General features: G+C 46.4%; 1 protein-coding gene across 14 annotated transcripts in view; it reads left to right on the top strand.

The window, feature by feature from the left end:
• RGS6 (regulator of G protein signaling 6) overlaps positions 1-22,602 on the top strand; it is a 542,966-nt gene that overhangs the window by 461,875 nt on the left and 58,489 nt on the right. For all 14 annotated transcript variants that reach the window (XR_004380282.1, XM_032837489.1, XM_032837491.1 and 11 more), the window contains exons 8-12: positions 2,227-2,303; positions 4,686-4,767; positions 6,682-6,756; positions 8,427-8,525; positions 9,592-9,653. Coding sequence is in view for 13 of the 14 variants with exons in the window: in XM_032837489.1 (XP_032693380.1) it covers positions 2,227-2,303; positions 4,686-4,767; positions 6,682-6,756; positions 8,427-8,525; positions 9,592-9,653 (395 nt within the window). In the remaining variant the exon portion in view is untranslated. The remainder of the gene's footprint in view (positions 1-2,226; positions 2,304-4,685; positions 4,768-6,681; positions 6,757-8,426; positions 8,526-9,591; positions 9,654-22,602) is intronic.

Here is a 22,602-nt window from a genome sequence, read left to right on the forward strand (position 1 = left end):
CAGATTCTTTCCCCTAAACCAAACTTTATATGGGTCACAGAGAATCTGGGAAACTGACCAAATTGTCACATACCCTCCAGAAGGCACGGAAGCTGCTGAGCCAAGAAATGACTGAAAGGCTGGCAGCGAGGGCGAGGGGCAGCCCTGGGGGCAGCGAGGAGTCCTTCCCCGGTCAACCAACAACATTAACAGGACTTCCGGCTCCTTCCTTCCAAATCTCCCTCTCGTGCTGCCCCAGTTTCCCACAATAAGTGTGAGCCCATTGCATCAGACTTTGTTGCTCTTGGGAACCTGTGCACAAGCCAGTGGGGAAACAGTTCTGGAGGACATGGTACCTTTGACCCAGGGCCTCAGGACCTGGCCAAAGTGTGCTTATCAATGGGAGCCATTACACATAAATATGTTGGAAAACTATGATCTTCCCAAGCAAACCCTAGCATGGCTGTTCAGTGAATCTGAGTATCTGGACACCTAGTTCCTATCCCCATCAGCCCTCACTTACCAGCCATCGCCCCTCATTCAGAATCCACTCTCCTACCTCTGTGTACCCCGTACAAGGTGCTACATCCCTCCCCTAGTGTGACCCATCCGAAAGACCCAGCCTGCATGTGGCCTGTCCCCACTGTCTCTCTTCCCCACATTTTCCATGTTTTAGAAAAGGTCCTATCTTTTAGAAAAGATAGCATCAACTCCAGATAGATTTTATTCCATTTTCTTCTCTCTTGCCCTATACTGTTCCGCTTTGGTGTTTGTAAAGAATACGGCATCAAGATGTTCTTTGAAGTTGACCTCTGCCTAAAAGTGGGTTAGAAAATTTAAAAGTATTTTGTTTTCAAAATTCAGTAATTTTATTAATTTTTTTCTGACGACATAGTCTCTTTGTAAAAAAAAAAATTCAACCTGGCGATTCACAGACCTGTACCCCTGGGGCTAATAATACATTATATGTTTATAAAAAAATAAAAAAAATTTTTAAAAATTCAAACAGCAAAGAAAAGAGAGGAGAAAGCCTGTAATCCTTCTCCCTTAACATTTCTTCGGTACATACATTTTTTTTCCTTTACAAAAACAAAACAAAACAAACAAAAAAAAAAAAAACCTTGAATCATAGCCTGAACATTACTTTGTAAGCTGCTTCTTTCCCTGATCATATGCTGTAAGCATATTGAGAATCTTTCCATGTCAGTAATAATAATCTACATTATTGGTTTTGATGGCTGCCTAATATTCCATGGCATATCTGTTCATAATTTATGTAACTGCTCCCTAATTGACTGATACGTAGGCATCACCAACTCAGCTTCCCATGAACAATAGAAGAATGATAGGAACAGGGTTTTTTTTTTAGGTACTCATACACTGAGCCTTGATAATAACTGAGTTTATGTGGGTTGATCTTCAACTGAAGCTCCTTTTATATTAATAATCCACTAATGAGGGTAATCAATTAGTGCTGGCATGAGCTCTATGAAAATACATAGCATAATGTGGGCTCTGGACTTGCATTCCATCAGAATTAGGTGGATCATTAGGGGACCTGTCAAACACCCCCCTCACTGTCCCATTGTGCCATCAGGTAAGACTACAGACTTAGAGAAAAGCTTTTCCCCTCTTCCTCTAAAGGCAACCCTGGATGCCCTTTCTTTCTTTCTGTTTTTGGGTTTTCCTTTCATGAGCATCACAAATATAGACTTTCCCTTTTCTCCTGCTTTTGAATCCAACTTTCAAAGGCACGAATGCCAGGTCATCTGTGTTTCTCTTTCCTGCCGCCCTCCTGGGCCCCAGTTTGCTGGAAGATGCATCTTGAGAAATCCCTTCTTGCTTTTGCTCTTGGAGATGTCCAATAGGCTGCAAAAAGCACCCCAGCCCTCATCCCTTCCCCAAATCCCACATGAATAGCCACAAACCCTTCTCCCTTTCTTGCGTGGTGGTGATGACAAGCGCCATGTGAGTTGCGTTCGTGTAAAACACACGAGAAAAGAGGAATCAGGTGAACCACAGAGATTTCAGATTTAATGGGTGTGTAAATGAATATTAATAGTTCTGCTCTGTACAGCAGGGTCTGGGGCCGAATCACACTGGGTTCATATCCAGTGGATTTAAAGTGGGGTGCTGCTATTCTGCTGGGAGTAACCAAAATAGATGACCGCCTTGTAATAAGCATAGGTGTCGATGTGCAGACTTACAAGGATTAATGCCTTCTCGTTGATTTTGATTTCTCATTAGGAAAACTTAGCAAGACTCCAGAGGGCCTTTGCAAGGAAGTGGGAATTCATCTTTATGCAAGCAGAAGCGCAAGTGAAGTAGGTGAACTTGACAGAGACCCTGGAAAAGAGAGAAAGACTGTCGGGAATGTGGAGGTGGTGTGAGAGTGGTTTCCTTCCACGGCCGGCCAGCCACGGCTGGTCAAATTCTGTCGTCTTGCATGAGAGCAGCAGAGTAGAAATCAAGGTCAAGATGGATAAGTTTCATCTTTGTAATCAATGGCACTCTGAAATAACTTCAAAAGCATGTGTCTTAGCAGGCAATGGGCTTGCTCCCCAACGTAGAAATCTGGTTAGAAGAAGTTTCTATTTCCTAAAGAGATTTCCAAGTATTCTTCTGGGCTCAGGGGCTGAAAAAACATCAGACCCACTTTTCTGCAGATTCTCTCTGCATAGGAAAACGTGCTGGAGCTTTAGGGAGGCCAGTCCCTCTCCCTTTGCCCCCAGAGGAGGGGTTGAGAACATCAGAAATAAGGCACAGAAGTTGGACGTTAGAGTCCAGTGTGTTATGATTATTGCTGATAAAATCCAGGTTCTAGGGCATGACTTTGGATCTGTGACCACAGATCTTTACCCTGGAATTCAACTTGCCCATGCTGAGCAGACCTAAATATCTGAGAACCCTATAGCCCAGGGCAGATGTGAGCCCTGTAAGTTCACTGCATGTAGGGGGCAGGTGTCCCAAGAACAGGCTGGCCCACGCACAGGACCCAGAAAGGACGGACCTGAGCTTCCTCAATTCCTTCTTTCAGATCCACCAACAAAGTGAAGGCCCTTTTTCTCCCCTGGAGTATAAGAGATGAAAGACTAGCTGGGGTGTTTCCCCCATACTTTTCCCTCCCAGGGAGTATACTGGAAATTCCTACCTCCCTAAGGAAACATGAGAAGTGGCCCATACATGGCCCCCTGTCCACAAGCATGGTTGTCAACCAGGTCCTTTCAATTCTAGGAAAAGAACTAGCTCAGGTTGGGTTCTCTTTCGCCCTCTCCAGCAATGATCTCTGATTTAGCCAGAAGTGTTCACAGAAGAAATGGGGCAGAGGAGGGGATCAGAAAAGGACACTGAGCTAGGCAAAGGTGAGCATCTTTTCTCTGGATGCCACTTGTCCCTGAGCAGGACCCCTCTGCACTCGGTGGGTAGCTTTGCAGTCCATCACCCAGGGCTGGGTCTCAGGCCATACGGTTGGGCATCCATCACAGGTGTGTGGTCGTAGATGGAAATGACCCAAGGACTTCGGGTCCAGTGGCTGGCATGGTACCATGGCCCTCCCCATCCCTCTGCAGTCTCTACCTTTCCCCTCAGCCCACGATTCCACACGCCTACAGAGCTTACCTGGTGTTGCCAAGTAGCCAGGAGTGAAGTGGGCACTGGATGCTGAGCTGAGCTGGAGGAGCTGTGGCCCCCGAGGAAAGAGAAAGTGGGAGCAGGGTTAAGGGGGGAGGAGGCAGAATCCAACCTGTGTACTCAGAAGCCACTGCAAAGCAAAGGGGAGAGCTAATTTGCACATTAAGGATCACCCAGCATCGCATGTTGAAAAAGGCGGGGAAATTGTTACTTTGTACATATACGGTATTTCTCAATTAACTTTTTTGATTAAGTCCGTGATTATACTATAATTGTGGGCCATTGAAGTACACGGTAATTATCACAGAAATCTCAGGGTGATTATGGTTTATTTCAGGGCTGTAAACTAAAGTGCTCCCAAGAGAGCCAAGAACCAGAAGTTATACAACAATTAATCTGTTACTTTTTACTTAGAGAGGTAATATGATGTAATACAGGCTTAAAAGAAAAAAAAAAAAACCTCTTATCTATTTACTGATCAGAACATAATGAATCTGTCTTTGTCACCTGTAATTTCCCTCCTGCAATTTGTGCCTCCCCCAGCTGAAGCCAGCCGTATTTGCCTTCTGGCTCTTGTCACATGCTAGGGCTAATACTCTGCTTTTAGAAAGCTAGAGGCTTTAAGTGACTTTTAAAACATGCAATTGCAGTATTTTGAAGACATTTCTATTGACTCTGAATCTAAAGCAAATTCTCAAACTTGAGGATAAAACACGGCAGGCCTATGGTTATATTCTTTCCTATAATTTGAATACGCAGTATCCACTTTGATGGGGGGTGTGTGTCCAGGGATAATTCAATTCTGAATAATCTCAATCTTAATCATTCACTTGGACAGTTGGATTCTGGTTCTCTCCTTAGGCCCACCACATTCAGTCCACATCTGTGATGACTTGCAGTCCAGCCTAAGAAAAATACTCATCCCACATGTGGACTTCTGGAGGTTCCTTTGAGGGAAGGGTCCGCCCCTATGTCACAGCCCTTCAGAGAGCAGGGACCGCACAGATGCCAAGAGCCCCGTGTGCACTAAGCCTCTAGAAACAGGAGCCTCTGATCTCCTTTCTTTGCTCTTCCAGGATAGATCGGAAAAAGGACAAGACGGAAAGGAAAATTTTGGATAGTCAAGAACGGGCCTTTTGGGATGTGCACAGGCCAGTGGTGAGAAAGCTCCCCTTGCTTCTCTGTGTTTTTGTTTTGTTTCCCTCTTCCTTCACTTGAAAGAAAAGACTATCTTTAGCCACCAGGTGTCTCATTCTTAAAATTAAAGAGCATTGCTGAACTTTGTGAAATTGGTTTTGCCATTCCGTCAATATAATCTTGGTGGGTTGTCTGGAATGTATGTCAGTTTCAGCTTTTAAGAGTTATTCATCCGTGAAATACAGACTTGGAACAGGAGAACTGTAGGAACTCCCCTAGGACCTCTGGGCCCCAGAAGTTTACAGCCCCAAAATAAGCAGTTTCTGAGTTTTGGGGGTTTTTTTGTTTTTTGTTTTTTGGGGGGTTTTTTTAGTATATTTGGGTGCTCCCAAATTGGGTGCATCAATATTTTCAGTTGTTAGAACTTCCTGTTGGATTGTCCCCTTATTATGATACGGTGCCCTTCTTCACCTCTCGTTTGTCTCTGGTTTTTAAGTCTGATATAAGTACAGCTAACTCCAGCTTTCTTTTGACATCCATTTGCATGATAGATGTTTCTCCCTCCCCCGCTTTGAACAAGCAGTTTCCATTTCTGCTGTCATTCAACTCTATATCTTAGAATAATCTTCCTCAAGTGCGGTCCATTGTCAATATTCACGGTAGTAACGTTCTACAAAATAACCGTGCACGCTGAATTAGCCAGGGCTGAGCTACTATCCTGGGAGACGTGCAGGGTTTGGTTCCTCTGGTCCCAATCTTTTCTTCAGTTGATCGGTAGGTAACCATGTCCATAGCCTGCTTCTGCTTAAAGACGTCTTATTTAATGTATGTTGTTGATTCATGAATACTGAATTTGGGACCACCAGTGTCCTCTGACACACCTGTGTTCCCTGTCACACACCCCACGGCCCTCTAGCGAGTAGGAACACAAGAGGTCACATCACACTGTGCTCTGGGGCTGTGTTAAACAGCAAAATCACCAAGAAAAAGCACAGAAATGTGGAAAAGGTGGTCCTAAATAGATCATCAAAAGAACATTTGTTCACAGTAAGAGATGAAACAGAAAGGCAAAACCTCACCTTTGCGTCACCGGGAACGCACACATTGGGCTGCTCACAGCCTTTGCTGCTCTGTCTGTGTCCACAAATGATCATGAAGGCAGCACAAAGAGGGACTTGGGGGGTTATGAATAAAGTTTAGCTCGTAGGTGAATTCACAAATACAAAATCCATGCATAATGAGGTGCGATTGTATTTCTAATTTCCTATGATTAAGACAAATCTTTCATTTTCCTCATGAAATGGAGCTGGAATGAGGAAACTATGTCCTCAAACTATGTCTAAAAGCTGGTTAAAAGCAAAACACAGAAAGTATTTCCCCATCATGATATTGGATTGTTGTAGATGGTCAGATAATGTTTAGTAACAAAGGCTGTGGTTGAAATGATCTGGCCACTCTGAATAAGAAGTTTACTCTGGGGACACAGTCGGTTAAGCATCTGCCTTTGGCTCAGGTCATGATCCCAGAGTCCTGGGATCAAGTCCTGCATCGGGCTCTTTGCTCATCGGGGAGCCTGCTTCTTCTCTTCCCCCCACTTGCGCTCCCTCTCTCACTCTCTCTCTCTCTGGCAAAAAAATAAAAATCTTTAAAAAAAAAAAAAAAGGACGTTTATGCTTATAAACTCTTCACTCTACCCTCTGCATTGTCACCCCTAGATAGTGAGGGGTAGGCTTTGATATTTAATATGGGGCCTCCGTGCAGGAACACATGCTGAAGACGAAACATCTTTGTAAAAGGAACTGTAAACAGCCAAGTGGAGTTAATCATGTAATACCTGTAATGGGAAAGACAAAGACTGGGTCTGATGGTGTCGCTTGGGTCACGATGGAAGGTGTGCTTTTCACTTGGTAATTTATATGATTTTTTTTTTCTCAGCCAGGCTGTGTGAACACAACAGAAATGGATATCAGGAAATGCCGACGTCTGAAGAACCCACAAAAGGTTAAAAAGGTTCGCTAGTTTAACTAAATTAAAAATTCCTGATGCAAATAGCCCTTCTGTTTCTGGTACTGTTCAAACAGTCGTTTGCTATTTGTTAATTCTACCCCATTTTGTCCTTTGAAACCATTCCATTCATTCATTCTACAAATATTTGTGGAGTGGCTGGTGTGTACTTGACGCCCTTCTTGCTGCTGAAATACGGTGACACAAGTCGTCACAATACCCACAGCCTGGGAGAGAGGGTGCGGGGGAAGGGGGCAAACCCCCAGGCTGTCAGGAGGGCTGTGGCAGGGAAATGCTGGATGGTGCCAGGGAGCCAGGAGGGGACACCAGACCCGGGGCTCCTTAGGGCTTCCAAAGCAGGCTCAAGTGTGTTGAGGTGTGGAGGGTGAGTAGCGATTGGCTCTGGGAAGGAAAAGAAACTAAAGGAACAAAAAGTATCCAAGTCCCACAGGTGAAGGTGAGCTTAGTACTTTGAAAGTCTTTTATGTACCTAGATCATCCAAATTCAAATCACCATCGTACTCAACTGTGAATGGGCCAACCATCATTTATCCGTATTTCACTCTCCTGGAAGTGGCAGTGGCCATAACATACTTGAGGCTGCCCCCCTCAGCCTGCCCCACGACTGGTATACCCCAACTTCACCATGGCACCAAGGGCTGTATCGTCGGAGGACATATCTGTCCCCCATGATATTAATTTCAAGAAGCTAGAGTTGTACCCCCAGGCATTGCTGTTTCTTGTTATGGCCAATCCTCTCATTTTCACACACACACACACACACACACACACACACAACATGACATATATTTCAACTTTTTGAATCCACTTACATATTTTATTCTTTACTGAGGTGAGTTATGTCCTTGTAGGTTTTAGACCTTATGACGTTAGTCTTAAAACATCCTCATTTAATTTTTAAGGGCCCCCTAATTCTAATCTTCCAAAATTTCATGGAGCTCACATCCTCTTTATCTGACCCCTTCTTGATTTTATAGATATCAGCTATACATTGCGTAGCCTTTGGGGTTTCATTTCATTCCCAGAGCAAAGATTGTCTTTCCTCTGTCTCCAGCACAAGGAAACTGCTTAATAAGCAGCCATAGCATAGGGAGAAACTGAGGCTATAAGCTGTTTGGCTGAAAAGGAAAGAGTCTGAAACCCGACCCTCTCCAGTTTATACCAGAGGAGCATGTCATCTGCTGGGGAACAGAAAATCTAGAGAAGCTCTTCCATGCATAACTTTCAACAGTTCTTGAACTTTCTTGTGCCTCAGAATCACCTGGGCCATTTGATAAAAGTGCAGGCTCCCACACCCCGCCCACAAAGACTCAGGAGGTCTGGGGTTGGGGCTCAGCAATGTGCATCTTTACCAAGAACCCCCAGATGATTCTTCGCAGATGGTCTAGGGCCATATTTGGAGACATGCTAATAGTCGAAAGACAGTTGCTGCTTAGTGAAAGGAAAGATCATCTAACAGTGGTAGCCCTAAGATGGGACAAGCTGCCTCAAGAGGAAGAGGTCCCCTCACTGTAGAAATTGGCAGGGGCTGGTCACTTATTGTCAGGACATCACAGAGGGGATTGGAAGCATCAAAAGAGCTCTTGCAGTGCCCACCCCTAAGGTGCCCTGCCCCTCTGAGGACGCATGATTCTATCTTCTTGCTTCTTCTCTAGTCAGTGTATGGCGTGACAGAAGAGTCCCAGTCGCAAAGCCCCGTGCACATACCCAGTCAGCCAATCAGGAAAACTACAAAAGAGGACATCCGGAAACAGGTGAATGAATTGACTACTGCACTCCCAGGAGGAGACGTGGCCAGGTTGAAAACCCTTTGAATGTTCATCTCTGAAGGCTGAGTGAGCTTTGAGTTCCTGGAAACCACAGTGGAACCCAGCTGTGGATGACTTGAACCTCTGAGTGCTGTGTGCGAGCAACCCACGGAAGCTCGAGAGGACAAAATCTCCACCGAGTTCCCCTGAGCAGTTATTAGAGAAGGACGTAGAGGAGTGATCCCAGTCCCTTGGGGTTCCCACAGAATGCTGTGGGGGATGATGGTGGGGGGGACAGATATCACAGAGTCCTTAAGATTGTAATGAACTTGCAGAGTAAGCCAGCTCAGAACCACTGACCTTATTGCTGTGATTCAAAAGGCAAGTTTACAAATAAAGAAAGCCCAACTCTCTGTGCCACTTCAGCTTTATTTGGTTCAATGTTGCCTTCCTTCATGATGAGAAGCTAACTGGTCAACCAGGGACAGCAGACAATGGCTAATTACATGACTCCTTTCTAGGGTTCACTGACAATGAAGTGACTTCAGGGTCTTTATGTTATGTTTTACTGGCTTCTGAGGGGGAAACCCAAAGTTGCCCGCCCCTGACAAGGTTATTTGGGGTGGGCAAGAGGAAACGTATGTGAAGTCGCTATTTGATGATCTAGTCAAGTACACCAAGCATATGGTGGGTGTAATGTAGTTGTGAAGGGTGTGCAGAGGGAAATCACTGGAAATCAGTCCAACCAGATATTTACAGTGCCTCTAAGTGCTCCTAAGCTTCCTAGGATATCTACCACTGCCTTTAAGCTTGCAATCACTTTTGGGAGTCAAGACTTAGGCTACAACACAGTACAGAATATTAGCATAGGCTAAATTGTGGAGTGTGATTCCCGAGTATGGTGGGAACTTCCAGAAGGGCCGATGATTATCGGAATGCAAAGCTGGAGCATTGGCAAAGGCTGGCCAGAAGAGCTGTTTGGTTATGGATGGAAATACAAGGTTTGGGTTCATAGGGAGAAGGGGAAAAAAACCAAGTTTGATCTTAATACCTTTGTTCTATCTTTCCCCAGATAACATTTTTGAATGCACAGATTGACAGACATTGTTTAAAAATGTCCAAAGTGGCTGAAAGGTATGTTTCCCCTCAATAATATTACTGTTTTCCTCTAATTTAACAAAGGAGAAATGTTATGGGGTCACGGCTAACAAGTATGTACTACACCAAGAGGCAGACCATAGTCATCTCTTAAACTGAGGAGTGAAAAAACACAGACCCCACGCAAGTACCGCTAAGACAGCAGACCTCCCTTGAGTGATGTCAAGAAACATTCCATTGTTGAAGCTTTCCAGGGGGTGGCCATGGGACCTTGTCAATCCAGGAAGAATGTCCTTAAAAGCTACGTGATGCACTTTTACCTTCAGCCTCTTGATTAATTCAAGTGGAATGGGTCCCTTTTCAGCTATAAAATGCCCAGATTCCTTTATGGGTGAGGAAAATGATGTGTGCCCTTTGAGGTGTTGGCCGTGCTCGTCCAAGGGGGCCGAGCCGTCAGGAGGCGTTCCACCTCCACACACCATCAACCCCAGAACCGCATCAAATCAACTGTAAAGAAAATATTTGGCACCTCCAGCCCGACTTCCTCAGGAGCATTCGTGCTACAATCTGCACCCGGAGCTGGTTCCACTCCCACTCCGTTAATGCAGGGGAAACTCAATTTTGTCAGCTAAATGGTCTGTTTTTCGAATCCTCGGTGAAGAGGAGAGACACCCTGGGGAATCCGTGATGGAATAAATCTGATCAGACAGTCTCACACCGAACGATTGTCCATCCATATGCTATTGTTTAAGCATTGACCAGTATCTGAGGGATCAAGGTTTTAAGCTGGGTCTTAGCATTTAATGGATATTGGCGTAAAGTGGGTCCTTTAAACCCAGCTCACACAGAGGGCTGGCTGTGTGTTCAACCTGTGAGCCTTTCTCTGCTGGCCTCTAGGTTGATCTGCCTCCTCTTTCTAGATGAATAACAAGAAATTGAGGCTAAGAAAAATTCCTCTCCCAAATCCAAAATGCTGAGTGAACACTCTGTGTTCAGGGGACCAAGGACATCCCTGGCTTGGAGCGGGCATCTCCGTCTATCCCGGGACTCACTGATAATGTCGCTATTGACATCCTGGGCAGTCCTCTGCATTTTAGGATAGTTAGCAGCCTCCCCAACTTCTACCTACTTACTAGATGCCAAAGCCCACCTCACAATCATGAGAACCAAAAATCTCTTCAGGTATCATCCAACGTTCCCAGGGCAGAGCCAGGAGGGAGGCAGAATTGCCCCTTGTGAGAATCACTGAGATTCCCATTTTCTCCAAAGAAAGCGTTCTGCAAGGTGGCCAGAGGCTGGAGCTCAGCTTGCACTTGGACGTGGATTTCTGTGGAGTCAGGTCTGTCGCTGACTCTGCTAGCCACAGAGCCACTGCCCCACCCAACTCTCATGTTGGGGGTCTCCCCAAGTACCAGCCTCTAAAATTGCTTTCTGATCTCACTGTGGTTGCCTTTGTCCCAGAGAGTGGCCATGAGGGAGGTGGTGGGGTGACATTGCGTGCGTTGGTGCCGTAGCCTGTAAGGGGCTCTGAGCTTCCGTCTCTGTGAAAGAGGGACAGGAATGACTGTCCCCATGTGCTGGGAGGATCAGTGCAAGTCACACCTGGCCTTTGAAGGGCACATGAGACTTCGCAGTCCTAGGAGAGCATGTGTGTGGCGGTGGTTTGGGGGAGACGGGGGGGAAGCATCTTCCCTTGGGTCAGTTCAGTTGGGTCCAGTGGTTTTGAGCAGGACTGTCCAGGCAGGGAGGGGTTCAGAATGGGGTTTCCCAAACCCTAGCTGCAGGGATTTGGATTCAGTGACTCCAGGTAGATCCAGAGGAGCCTGCATTTTGAATAATCTGCAGGTGCACTGACCAGGTCTCCTTGGGGAAGCCACTGTGTAGCCCTGAGGCTCTGTGCTCAGCCCTGAGCTGTGTGACCCGAGAGCTCACAGAAGAAGGGGCACCCTGCTTTGTCTGATCTCTGGGGGACGTGGGGAAAGAACCTGAACCAGTCAACCTGAGGGAAGCCCACTGACTCCTGGCAGGTGTGCGGGGCTGAGGCGGGGCCGGAGGTGGTCCAGGTGGGGCAGGGAGCCTGGCAGGGCCTGGTGTTTGTTTGTTTAGCGCTGTCGGGGAGGCCCCACCTGGCAGCATCTCATTATGCCTGACTGGAGAGATGATTCCAACCAGCCTGTCCTCACTCCCAGCTCGAAGCTTCCGGAGTCTCCGCCCAGCAGAGACCGGATTTTATTCCCAGCAGCAGTAACTGGCAACTTTTCAATGTGACACAAGGGTTTTTCATTAGAACCACGAGGAAACTCCCAGATAGAGAGGAGGAGGGAGAGGAGACGGGTGTGAGCAGGAGATAAAGCAGTCTGGAGCCTCGGGCTGTCAGCAGCGGCGGGGGCGGGGACTGGGAGGGGGCGCTGGCAGCTGGCCCTGGGTGCGACTGCTCTGCTCACCGAAGCTGAAAGCTGAGCTGTCTCAGGTGGGCACACACATCCAGGAGCCGGCGCTGCTCTCCCTGGGCCTGAGGCAGGTGATGGGTGTTAATCAGCCACCAGGCGAAGGACCTCATCCCCCAGAGAACAGGTGCGTGCCACAAAGTTCCCTGGGAACTGATGCTGGGGAGAGGCTCCAGGGCTGGTGATGGGTTGGGTCAGGGCTGTGGTCAAAGGTTGTGAGCACACCCAGCCGGGAAGGGAATAGGGACACTTGCCTACTGAAGGAGCCCAGCAGGACGAATCAGGGGATGGGTGTGGAGCCAGGCGTCAGGGCTGGGGTCCTGCCTCTGCCCATTTTCTAACTGTGCAACCTTAGGCAGGCTGCTTTCTCTCTCTGTGCCTCTGTTCTGTTTCTTTAAAGGAGAGAGAGCAGTAGCACTAACGTACAGGGTTAATGAGTTCATCCAGTCCTTGGCATGTATTACACAGGCAATAAATACGAACCATTATTTTTATCATTTTTAATGATTTATTTATCATTAAGCACCCTGTGGTGCTTAATGGTGTCTTGGAAAGGAGCGGACTTCAGGTACGTGGAACAGAAAGAACTGGGTGTATGGTGTTCAGAGGAAGCCATAAAGGGCAAGCCACGAAGTGAAGCGTGTCTTGCAGACAGCGGCTTTCTGCAAATGCAACTCTTCCACCCTGTTTCTTCCATCTGCTGACCACAGGCTGCCCAGGAAGGCTGGCCCTGCAGCCCACATCTGTGTTTCTGCCCCGGCTGCCTCCTATGGCACCGCTATTCTGGCACCTGTGAGGAAGGAAAGGCCATATGGGAAGAGTTTGGTTCTTCTGTGCAGATCTTCTGGGGTCATCCTGGTTTCAACCGCACTGTCCCATTGTCACCATGAGTGGCTAAGGGCCAACATCATGACAACCAAACTCCACTTCCCAGCATATGCTGCCTTTTGCACCTGGAAGCAACAAAAAGTTCTAAGATGCTACCTGATTTTTTTTTAAGATTTTATTTATTTATTTATTTGAGAGAGAAAGAGAGAGCATAATGGGGGGAGGGTCAGAGGCAGAAGCAGATTTCCTGCTGAGCAGGGAGCCCAATGCGGGACTCAATCCTGGGACTCTGGGATCATGACCTTAGCCAAAGGCATTCACCTAACCAACTGAGCCACCCAGGTACCCCCGATTTTTGCTTCAGGTAGTATGGTCCCCGCACACACAAATGAATCTCCCGGATAAACAGTGTTTAACACCTTAAGCCTGTTATCTTAAGTATTTTAAATGAAAATCTTTTCCTTTCCTTTTTTTTTTTAAGATTGATTTATTTAGTAGAGAGAGAGAGAAAGGGGGAGGGGCAGAGAGAAAGGGAGACAGAAGCTCCAAGCAGACTCTGCGCTGTGCACGGAGCCCGACACAGGCCTCAGTCTCACCACCCTGAGATCACTACCTGAACCAAACAAACCAAGAGTTGCATAGCCAACTGACTGCACCACCCAGGGGCCCCCAAACGAGAATCTTTCTTAGGTATGGTTCATGCACTTGCCTTCTTAAAGAAAGGATACTATATTTCAGTTAAATTTTCCTGGATGACTTTTATACTGCGCTTTGCAACTGCCAATGACCAGCGTCTTATGAAGTGCCACAAACTGCTTCTCTTTCCCTAAAGAGCCTCAGACCATTACAACCTTCGAGTCTGTGTTTCTGCTTTTTAGCTATTTGATTGTTGGTTTGTTTTCTTGTTCCTGGTCAACAGTCTGCAGGCAGACCAGGTGTTTCTGTTAGATATCGCTGAGTAACAAGCGAACTCAAACCCTAGTGGCTTCTAACAGCAGGCATTTGCTATGGTTCGCGTGATTATGTGCCAGCTGGCTCCCCTGGGCTCGGGCTGGTATCCATGTGCAGCCACAGACAGCTCTGTGCTCTTGGCTGGGCTCTCTCACGCGCTTGGCTCCAGGTGGTTTAGCATGACCTCGGCTGGGATACTGGGCTCTCCCTCACATAGTCTCTCATCCTCCGGCGAGTTTGACCTTGCTCACGTGGGAATAGTAGAATTCCGGGAGAGAGGGTACAAGCAGGCAAAGCCTCTTGAGGCTTGGAACTGGCACTCTGGCACTTCTGTTGTCTTTTATCGGTCAACACATGTCACAAGCCCAGACCAGATTCAAGGGCTGGAGAAATAGACTCATTTTTAAATCAATCTACCATACCAGGAAATCAAACGACCAAGTTCCTTAGCCTTGGTCCTGAAGCAAGAGTAAAGAATCTTTACCGAGGGGCGTGCTCTTCTGAATTCAGACGATGAGCCTTGAGGCCTAGGGTTTGTGTCATTGTAGACTCTGCTCAGAGGCCATTTTGGTCGTATAGCTCACCTGTGTGAGATCGCCAAACAATGGAGGTCTTACCGTCCTTTGCCAGGGTCCTCATCAGAGCCCTGTTTTTATTCACCCAAGCCTTACAGCACTTGACAAACCAATCTGGGAATGCAAAACGGTATACATTTCAGTTCCAAGTGGTCCGAAAAGCCCCACATTTTGCAGGGTTTCTGCAGAGATCTCTCCCCACTCACTAGGCACTGAGCTATGCCTCGTCCCTGCAGAAGTCCCATCACACTGCCCCGCACAGAGAGATCGAGTTGTCTCATTCCCTATCCGCCTGTGCACTTGGCTGTCCTTACCCTATCCCTGGGAGCCATTTGTGCATCACAGCTGACTGCTGAATTGATTTTTTACATCATCTTGCTTGCCCATCTCGGGATCGCACCGCTCTCTGAAATTGGATGCTGGTTCTTTCTCTGCCTCCCAACCCTCCATGATCCTGAAATGTAATTAACAAAACGAGATAAGACAGCAAGGGCCTGAATACCCTGAGGGTTATTAAAAAACCGGCGAGGGTGATGGAAGTCCATGAACTTAACGTTTAATGAAAGTTTGAGGGAAGGAAGAAAGGGGCCGAAGAGGTCATTACAACTTTGCTTTTATGTGATTCCAGACACCGTGGGATCTTTGCGTCTTCTTTTTCCCAGCCCACCTCAGGTGACAGGGAAGGAAAGATCAGAGGCAATGTGATAGCCAGGGCCACTGTACCCAAACCAAAACCTAGAAGACTGAGATACTGGCCTGGCATGTAGTCTTCCTTCTGAGTGGCTAAACTCACCCTCCTGTCCCTTCACTCATCTCACATTTCTCCATGGAAGGTATTTTCTCTTGGTGACCCACAATTCAGGAGTTCTTTATAGTCTCTGTTTTCCTCACCTTCCCCAACATGAAAAAACTGGATGAATGAATGAATGAATGAATGGGAGCCAGAAGTTCCTCTTCCCTCTTTGTAGTACTGTCCTCCTTTCCCTCTCTAGCCAGAACCTCTTCGTGTCTTGTTTCTCTTTAGTGCATCAGGTCTAGAAAACCACAAATACAGTGCAAGGGACTGCAAACACACTCTACTACTCACCTTTCCCACATACTGTTTCCAGGTTTCCTCCCCATTTAGAGGCCCCGATTTCCAATGAGCGCTATAGCATATTTGTATTTCATTTCTAAAGTAGAAATGATAGTCACTGTCCCATAATACTTTGCACTCCGTGCCTCATCATCCCACAGCTGTGAACCATTCCTCACTGTCCATCTCCCCGGACTCTGTGTCTCCATCTTCTCCCACACCTGCTCTGTGGACCACACTCCTTATGTGTGCGAAGCTCTAGGGGTCCCCTCCAGACACCCCTCAGCCCATTGCTTCTTCCTCCAACTCACCTGTTTTACTTTTTTTGTCATATTCTCTACAATGTGTAATAAAACTATGTCTCAATATTTTGTTAAGGGAGAGAGGATGAATTCTAAAACTTTTCTCTCAGATTTTTTTAAGTGACTGGCCTAAAAGTTTTCTAAATTCACTTTTGTTATTTCTCTCCTCTCTAGATTTAATTATCCAAATTAATGGATTATATATATACATATATACATAGTACATATGTATATATACATATATAGACCCCCCCATTATATATATATATATATAACTAACCCATATATATATATATATATATATATGGGTTAGTTGGGCCTTGAATAACATGAGTTTGAATGCCACTTATACAGATTTTTTTCAATAAATATAGTACAGTACTATAAATGTATTTTCTCTTATGATTTTCTTAATAACATTTTCTTTTCTCTGTCTACTTTATTGTAAGAATATGACACATCATATATATGACATACAAAATATGCATTGTGTGTATTGTCAGTAAGGCTTTGATCAACAGCAGTATATTAGCAGTTAAGTTTGAGGGGAGTCCGAAGTTGTATGGATTTCTGACTGCACTGGGATTCAGTGCCCCAGCCCCATGTTGTTCATGGGTCAACTATAATATATATAACCTATATATGTCATAATGAGGCCCCACATATAAAATGTATGTGTGTGTGTGTTTGTGTGTGTGTGTGTGTGTGTAATAACCCATGACTACTGGTCAAAGTTGTTAGAAGCCATGACCTTGCTATTAGCTCGGTGTGAGCATCACCCTGCGGTCCAGAAGGCTGTTCATTATTTCATGGCACTAGTAGGTACTGAATAATGTTGACTGAATGACTGACCATGGGTCCTACCCCGGCAGCCAGGAGATGAGCTTCTACCCCTTTCTACAAGGAAATAGAAAGGACTATGGGGATAAATTGGCCGGCTGCGTACTCACCCAAGAACCAGTTCAAACCCCTGATGCTGGTGGGTGGCACATTTGGTGGATGGTTGCTGTGTTAGCACCTTCTAATGACGTGAGAATTTCGCCTTTGATAATAACACCATATACTAATCAGAAGGAGGCAGAGATAAGGAGACAAGGATGTTAAAACTTCTCAATGAGAAATCATGCTCTTAATGGACTTCCTCTGGATTTCCTGTATTTATTCTATCTTTTCAATTTCCTCCTATAATAGTTAGCTCATGTGGCCAAGCAAAATACCAAATACCAAATACCAAGACTGGGAGACATAAACAACAAACCTTTATTTTTCTCACAGTTCCAAAGGTTGGAAGTCTACAATTGAGGTGCCTGCCGGGCTGGTTTCTGGTGGGACCTCTCTACCTGGCTTGCAGATGACCTCCTGCTTCTGTGTCATCACATGGCCTTTCCTCTGTGCACAGAGAGAGAGATCTCTGGTGTCTCTTCCTCTCTCTATGACCAAAGTCTTATCAAATCTGAGCCCCAACCCATGACCTCCTTAAAGGCCCCATTTTCAAAAACAGTCACATTGCAGGGTTAGAGCTTCAACATATGAAATTTGGGGGGACACAATTCAGTCTGTAACACCTCCCAATTCTGCTTTGGTGCCACCTACACCCAATGATCTGTGGACATTGTTTGTATGCTGTTATGTGCCTGCTGTCTGCAAAGCTCTTTCCATGCCTCTCTGTTCTCTCTGTGTTTTTCCTGTCCTTTCTCAAGTCTTCCTGCAGCCACTGATGTTGACTTTGGACTCCAACAGTACTGCCGCCTCCCACATTGCCTGCTGGCCCATTTCCTTGTCTTAATGTGTCTCCAGGAGTCCCTAACTTGTCTGTGCACTGCAAGGAAGTGCATGTTCTGGGGGAGAGGAAGCCTCTCTGGCTACAAAGGGTGCCTCCATGAACTTGCCATCACATTCCCATCACCTTCATCCTTTCAATACTATTGCTTTGTTGTCAGGCAGTAGAACCCCAGCTTGAACCCAGTTCCAATGAAAGGAGCATGTGCTGGCCACACCCTACAAGGAGGAGTTGCAGAGTTGAGCTTAGGGAAGGCCAGCCACGCCCCTAAGTATTGGTATAGCTGGAGCCAGGTGATGCCTGGGTGGCTCCGTTGGTTGAGTGAGCGACTCTTCATCTCAGCTTTGGGTCTTGATCTCAGGGTCATGAGTTTGAGCCCCATGCTGGGCTCCACACTTAAAAAAAAAAAAAATCTGGAGCCAGGGCCCCAAACACTCCCAAGGCTCCTTCTTTACCTCTTATCCTGCTCCACTTTCCTTGTTGGCCTCAGCCTCTTTAATCACAGACAGGTGTTAGGAAACAGGACTGCCTCCAACCCCTGAACTTTGTAACTGCAGTTTCTATACCTGAAGCTGGAGAAAGAGGGTAGCAGCCCTGCTTGGGTCAGTAAGGTATCCATTCCTGGACAGATCTACTGTGGCTGGGAGCAAGGCTTATAAGCACTTGGCAGCACCTAAAGTAGCTCTAGGTACATGTTGGGGTGCAATTCCCAGGAGATGGTGAAGACTGAGCAGGAATCCCCATTTTCTTACGTTGTTTACCCATTCTGGAGGGCTTCTCATTTCCCAGGATCCCTAACTGCTTCACTTGGACCCCAAGAGACACAGCACAAGGGTCAACCCAACCAAGTACACTCACTACATCCCTAGATGACATTTCTGTCTCCAGATGTGGGGTGAGGCCATATGTCTCCATTTGTACCTCTTTTGACACCTAAGAAATGGCATTGCACAGCCCAAATGCAGACACAAAAGCCTTGTACTCTCTCTGCATGAAGCTTAGGTCTTATCTAGGCAACCAACCCTTTCTTCCTTGCCTCTGTATCCCACTTTGAAAGTGTTAGCTCCTAAGTAAGACACCTCCAGCCCAGATGAGCAGGGACAAGGCGAGCAGTACTTGCTTGCACTCCACCCTCGTGCTGTTTCTGGCCAGTCTCATGGAGTTGAGAAGATGAGGGAAGAGGAGATCCTCTTTCATCTCTTTCTGGGGTGGGAAATTCTTTCACCTTCTCTCAGTCCTCTGCCACCTTGACTATGGAGTTAACCTTCTCGGCCCCTCTCTCTAAGAATCAACCCCACAAAAGCTAGGAGGGGAGTTAAGGCAACAGACTCCTTACAGCCAAAGCCACTCATAGGAACCTCCAAGAGAAGGCACTTTGCTGTCTCCTGTGTTTCGCATGCAGTGATGGCAAACAGGACATGGGTGAGCATAGATTCATGAACACTGAGTTTATTTGCATAGGTTGTAACAATGACAATGAAATAAAACATTCCCAAAAAGTCCATGTAGGCCTGGTGTACACCGTTTACCTACCACCACACCCTCTGTTAAGTGACTTCATTCTCCACCTTCTGCACAAATGCCTCTCAAATTACACCTGTGGAAGACAGAATAATTGTCCCTCAAAGATGCCCAAGTCCTAATCCCCAGAATCTGTAAAATATGTTAGGTTGCATGGCAAAGGGGGATTACATTTGCAGATGGAATTAAGATTACTAATCAGTCAGTCTAACATAGGGGTTTACCCTGGATTATCCAGGTGGGCCCTGTGTAACCAGGAGAGTTCTTGTTGTAGATAAGGGAGGCAGAAGGGTCAGTGTCAGAGTGACACAATGTGATCCAGCCTTGGGCAGGCATTGCTGGATTTGAAGAGGGAAGGGGGTCAGGACCCAAGGAATGTGGGACACCACTATCAGGGAGAAAAGGCAATGAAATGGATTCTCCCCTTGAGCCTCCAGAAGGAACTCGGTCCTACTGATACCTTGATTTTAGTCCCACAGTGTTCATTTCAGACTTTTGACCCTTAGAACTATGAGATAATACATTTGTGGGTTTTTTTTAAGATTTATTTATTTATTTATTTACTTGACAGACAGAGATCACAAGTAGGCAAAGAGGCAGGCAGAGAGAGAGGAGGAAGCAGGCCTCCTACTGAGCAGAGAGCCCGATGCGGGGCTCGATCCCAGGAACCTGGGACCATGACCTGAGCCAAAGGCAGAGGCTTTAACCCACTGAGCCATCCAGGCACCCCTACATTTGTGTTTTTAAATCCCTAAGTATGTAGCAGTTTTTTATAGCAGCTCTAAGAGTCTAATGTACCATCCAATCTCTCTCTTCCTCTTAGAATCTCAAGATCTTTTTTTCTAAAATACCTTTAAAAATTTCCAGATCTCAGGGCATCTGAGTGGCTCAGTTGGCTAAGCATCCAACTCTTGATATCAGCTCAGGTCATGATCTCAAGGTCATGAGCTCAAGCCCTACAATGGACTCTTCGCTCTTCGGGGAGTCTGCTTGCAATTCTCTCTCCCCTTCCTTCTGCCCATCCCCCTTCCCTTCCTGTCTTAAAAAAAAAAAAATTCAAGTCTCTACTTGATCAGAAGGTACTGGTATAGCCCAGTCTAATCCAGTGATTAGTCAGTACATCCCACTTCTATCAATAAAATATTACATTCAAAATGCACCTGTCCATACAATTTTTACTGTTTCCTTTACAAAGCCTCTAACCAACTTTATTCATGTACCTAAACTCTAAAAAAATAGCTGTACCTCTTCCAATACAACAAACTTCCCTGCTGACCAATGCTGCCCATCATTTGCTTTGGGTGACTGATTAGTGATCATCCTAATTGGAGCTCTGTTTCTTTGGTATAGCTTGCTGGGCATTTCTGTGGGAAGTTCTTACCCCTCTCTTCACATGTTCTTCCATGCATATCTAGGGTCCCATCTAAACCCTAGTCTAAGAAGGCACGATGTGGGGTGAGGCCATAGGAACAGCTTCAGTCACACTTAAGCAGGTTACATAGTCCTATCCTGCACTCTTAACTTCAGTGGTTACAAAATCCTCCTTGGGTTCTCAACTACTTCTCTTGAACCAACATCCCCATTCATCTCACCACCTCTCCTCCACCCTTTGGAGGTATCCCCAGATTTCTCTAAAGGAGACCTGGCCGTGAGCCCATGTTTCATTACAACTTACATCCTCCTAGCTGGTCTTTGGCCCTCTAAGTTTCAGGTGCCTTGGGCTGGTCAACACAACAGCTATCTTCACTGGCAAGCAACCAGGCCACAAACAGGCAGGCTCCCCCAAGTGCCCAAGTACTCAGAATTCTTACCCAGCCTCTCCTGAGCCTCCCCTGCCCCCTCTCATCCCAAGCACTCCTGCTGGGTTCCATCCAGGAACATAGGTGTGGCATGGCCGGTCAGACCTGCCTTCACTGGGTGCAGGTGTGGCCACATGGAAGAGCTCATGAAACAACCTGGAGTGGCAGCTGGTACAAACTCCAGCCTGTCTCATGGAAATCTGAGGAGGGGTAAGGAAGGCAGGGGAGGAAATTCTGTCTTTCCATCCCTATGTATTACTTGAGGGATATCCATTTCTGGTTTTTAAAAAAATCCCCCATAACTTGAAATTAATTAGTTATAAGACAGACACCCGCCTACACACACACACACATATATGCACACACCCCATTTGTCTTGGGCTGCTCGGGTAGAAGTCTTTGATTGGAGAGTGGGGCCACTGGAGGCTGAGGTCATTGGAATGGCTAGGGGCAGACATTCTGAGAGACAAAAGTGTCACGGCTAAGGAGAGCCCCATGGACTACACCCACTGTCTCAAATTCTGAGAATTCTGTGGATGCCCAAGTACATAATAATCAGGAAAGCCCCAACACCTCATCATGACTCAGACACATCTCACATGACCCATTGTCCCTGAAACAGGGTTGAGGTTACCATCTGCTGGTTAGTTTTTGTGCCGATCTGAGGGAAGGAGTCAGGTGGTCAAGTGTGCCCTCTCCAGCTTCATGCCTGGATTCTTTCATGTTCCCTGCAATGGGTGGAATAGTGGCCCCCAAAAGGGTATGTGTAAGTCCTAATCCGTGGGACCTGTGAATGTGACCTTATCTGGGAAGACTCTTTGTGAATGTGAATTAAGGATCTTGAGATGAAATCATCCTGGATTATTCTGGTGGGCCCCAAATCCAATGACAAGTAAGAGAGAGAAGGGAAGAAGACCAGGCCCAGAGGAAAAGTCATGTGAAGACAGAGGCAGAGATTGGAGTTACACATCCACAAGCCAAGGACTTCCTGGAGCCACCAGAAGCTGGAAGAGGTGAGGATGGACAGATTCTTCCCCTCAAGTCCCAGAGGGAGCATAAGCCTCCTGACACCTTGATTTCAGAAATTCTAGTCTCCAGAAGTGAGAGAGAGTAGATTTCTGTCATTTTAAGCCACCAAGTAAGTGGTCATTTGTTAGAGCAGCCCTAGGAAACTATTATGTACCTTAATGTACAGCCCATTTCTTTCAAAAAGAATGGAATTATCACAAATGGCAAAGGGATGGCTCCCTATGGAGATGTCACAGCACCCTTCCTGCCACAGTGCTGCCCCAGAGCCTTGAGAGGCCACAGAGCTCTTAGGGATGAAGTTTCATCTGGGCACACTGCCTATCTTGTGCTCCTATGAGGACAGCATGCCTCCATTGCACATGGTGGTTGCAATCACATATTTTACGTGTATAGAAGATTTGGAAGATTCTTTTGAAATATTTTTCCATTTTTTTCTCAAATGGTCCTGAGTGCTCCACAAGGCCATTATGTAACATGGCAAACTTGACAAAATCACTCAAATGGTTCACCCGAGAATGAGAACCAAAGTTTTCCAGCTTGGACCAATGCTCCTCCTACACCCCTGCTGGGCAACAGACCACACCTGGAACAGTGAGGAGGCTGTGAGGTGATGGGAAAGTCTGGAGCCCTGTTTAAAACTGAAAGTATCCCAGACTCCTCCATTTTGATTGGATGAAT

Source organism: Lontra canadensis, unplaced genomic scaffold (assembly GCF_010015895.1).
Source record: "Lontra canadensis isolate GAN:19392208 unplaced genomic scaffold, GSC_riverotter_1.0 scaffold98, whole genome shotgun sequence".
Lineage (NCBI taxonomy): Eukaryota > Metazoa > Chordata > Mammalia > Carnivora > Mustelidae > Lontra > Lontra canadensis.